The sequence below is a fragment of the Cornus florida genome, unplaced genomic scaffold (assembly GCF_030987335.1).
Source record: "Cornus florida cultivar Cherokee Brave unplaced genomic scaffold, ASM3098733v1 CherokeeBrave_3.0.0_Hap2_Chr08, whole genome shotgun sequence".
In the NCBI taxonomy this organism is placed as follows: Eukaryota; Viridiplantae; Streptophyta; class Magnoliopsida; order Cornales; family Cornaceae; genus Cornus; species Cornus florida.
This window is the reverse complement of record NW_026775578.1, coordinates 19,152,342-19,155,788: the sequence shown is the minus strand read 5'-3', so window position 1 is coordinate 19,155,788 and position 3,447 is coordinate 19,152,342. Positions and strand designations below refer to the sequence as shown.

General features: G+C 30.9%; 1 protein-coding gene across 1 annotated transcript; it reads left to right on the top strand.

Annotated features, from left to right (window-relative positions):
* Positions 1 to 1,006: 1,006 nt before the first annotated feature.
* Positions 1,007 to 1,819, top strand: LOC132269820 (uncharacterized). The gene has a single exon (XM_059771057.1). It carries the CDS (start codon positions 1,007 to 1,009, stop codon positions 1,817 to 1,819), a length of 813 nt encoding a protein of 270 aa, XP_059627040.1.
* The last annotated feature ends 1,628 nt before the right edge of the window (positions 1,820 to 3,447 follow it).

The window sequence follows — 3,447 nt, the reverse complement described above, 5'->3', positions numbered from 1 at the left end:
TGATTCCACTAGGATGTCTATTAAAACAATATAATTTTTTAAAGATAAAATTATCCTTAAATTGTCTTCTTGTATTCATCCTCCCTTTTTAGTACCACTTAATTGAAATCATCGTTTAAAAAGCAACTATAATTAAAAATCTCTTAAACTCCTTTTATAAATTTTATTAGAATACTATGTTTCTCTAGATAGATGTATACTGCAATTCAATTCCCTTTTTAAAATTTTATCAAAACACTCTCCCGGTTAGCAAACCAATACCTATTAGTATTAGAAGTATATACTAAGAATATGTATATATATTATATTTACTCCCTTTCTCTCTCTCTCTATATATATATGTTTAAGAATATGCAAAATTTCGCAAAACATAAAAAAAGTAAATAAATAAATAAGAAGTTTTTAAAATTTTGAGAAAACCAAGTACTATAAAAGTGATATATTTGTGTATCTTGATCGAGAATCAATGATGGAAATAAAGAAAAGGGTGAGAAAAGAAAATTATGGGATATAGATGTATAAACAGAGATATTACTAATAATTAAGATTCTTTACTAATTAGGATTCTGTAAGGATAATTTTGTCTTTAAATTTTTTTCTTTTTAACTATAGTACACCTATAGTGGAGTTTTGGACTTAAGTAATCGGTGCAAGTATCATTTTTCATTAGGTAAAAAATTCAACTTATGATAACTTAAAAAAAATTCAACTTAGAAGATCCAAGTCCAAAAAAATGATTTCAAAATTAGTGGTTTTTTTCCTCCTGAATTTTAGGAATTGTTTTTTTTCTTCTTAGTATTTTTTTTTTTTTTTTTTTACATATTTTATAAAAAAATAAAAAAATGCATTATAAAAAATAAAAAATTATTGAAAACTCTATACAGATATAGATAGAACGATAGGTAGGTATATCTTTCTTGTACGTATCAATATATATTCAGGTCTATACATTAATTCTTTCGAATTTTTTACCTCCTACCGTACCGTCTAGAAGCTGATCGAAGCAATGGAAGATCGTAATGAATCGGCCGTGATGGGACATCCTCCGTCAACGGTGTTTGTAGTAATGGCCGGAAACCCTCGAGGTGATCATAATCAACCAGTGGACCAACGTCGAGCTCAGGCTAACCGATCGTCGGATCAACGTCCAGCTCAGGCTAACCGATCGTCGGATCAACGTCCAGCTCAGCCTAACCGATCGTCGGATCAACGTCCAGCTAAGCCTAACCAACCCGACAATTCAAACCGGTTGCCAACGTGGGTAATGGTTGTATTCACGGTATCGATGATTATCTTAGAACTTGTGGGCGTTGGTGCGCTGATAAATAGAGTTTTCTACGACTCGGACTCTGGACCACATCCTCCAAAGTTCCGAGTTGACTCGGTTTCAGTCTCTCCATCACATGATGCAACTGTGAGTGGGTGGAACATGAGTTTCCATGTTGGAAACCCTAACAAGGATGAATGGATGTTCTACGAAGAAGTGGGAGCTTCGATTTTCTACAAACAAGTTAATATATCGTCCACTGCTATTGCGCCTTTCTATGTGTACGAGTTTGACTGTAGATCCGTAGAGGTGACCGTGAATACACCGCCACCGCCATCAATAACGTCGGTGACCAACGATGGTGATGGTGATGTGAATATCACTATGATTATAGATGGTACTGTAAGGAGGATAAATAAGGGTGACAGTGGAGGAGGACATAGGAAAAAGTTGAGCATCACTTGTGAAGATGTAAAGGTCGGATTTTCTGGTAATTCAACAGAAGGAAAAATGTTGGGTGAGTCGAGGGAATGCAAAGTGTATTGTAAGTAGAAAGAAATTAAGACTAGTATTAGTGTTTGGCAAGGGGTTTCCATTTCTTATTTTTCTACCTAGGGGTGTCGTCTATATATATTTTTTTAATGATGTTTGATCGATTAATTTATATTGGCGAGTTTTAATTTAATATAAAGCTGATTTATTAGCTAGCTTAATTGTCAGGTCAATTAATTGATCAATGATATTTCATGTAGTATGTGCGGGAATTGACTTTTAATTTCGTATTTCCACGGTGCAAAAATGACTCAAGAAAGATGCACTATGTTATGTATTATTATTTTTCAATTTGATACTTCCTCAAAAGAAAAAAGTCTGGGAGTCCAAAGGCTCTAGTTTGGTGGACTCAACGTGTAGTCACATTTTAAAGATAAAAAATCCGAATCTATGCAATACAGCATGTGTGAACGATCAAAATCAGTAATATATGAAATTGTGCTACATGCGAGTCATCTAGACCATTTGACTGTTATAGCTGTCAATGGCAGACCTAGAAAGTTCGGTTTATGTGACAAAAAAAATGTGAATCTGTGCTAAAAAAAAAACCCATCAAAATCATACAATTATACATGATACGGTCGTCTAAAACCCCAGTTAATAAGAGAGTCTTTAAAAATATTTTTTTCTCATTGTATTAGACTTCTTAAAAATTTTATTTCCTTTATCAATTAGGCCCTAAAATTATTATTTTAATTTTTAAACATTTTTATTTCCTTACATTATTAGATAGTCGAGCCAATTAAAAGACCCCTAAAATTATTATTTTCTTGCTTTATTAGACTTCATAAAATTTTTATTTCCTAATTATTAAGCCCTAAAATTATTATTTTATCTTTCTAAGTTCCTAACATTTTTCTTTCCTTATATTATTAATTCCAACGAATTGTAACTATTTTCATACTACTGTATATTATTATTGTTATTATTATTATTATTTACAATGTATATATATTGTCAGGTTAACAATATATTATAGACTTCTTTATTTTATTATATTATTATATTCGTCGTAGTTAAAGAATTTGATTAATTCTAAAATTTTCGTTTCACTTTCTATCAAAATTCACAATTCTAACCTAATCTAATTTTTTTTCCTCCTCCCCTTCTTCCACGTTTCTATTGAGTATATATTTAACTAATAGTTAAGCTAAAATAATTAACTAATAATTATGAAAATTAATTTTTAAATAATTTAAAAATAATACAATAGTGAAAAAAATATATTATTAAGTTAGATTTGTGTTGCCCTATTCTCAAACAGTTTCGTTTAAATAATATTATTAATATATTAAGATGTCATTTTTATAATTTTCGCCTAAGATTTTAAATTATATTGAGCAGTCCTGAGGCCAATATATTGATAATGCTATAGTGACGTATTACGAAAGCGTGACATGCCCAATATAATCGAGCCCACATCCATTTGTTCAAAAGTTAATATTGGCATGCCCACATCCATTTGTTCAAAAGTTAATATTGGCATGTTTAATTTAAGTGTAATGATAGCCAACGCCCAAGTGAGAAGAGAAAATTGAAAATTCTCCTAATCTAATTTGGCTAAGGGCTGCTTCTTGGGCAAATTGCTAAGTGAGGTTTTTTTTGTTGTAATTTGAGTGGGTCAATTT

Coding starts and splice junctions, on each gene's coding strand:
- LOC132269820 (XM_059771057.1), top strand. CDS start 1,007: ATGGAAGATCGTAATGAATCGGCCGTGATGGGACATCCTCCGTCAACG.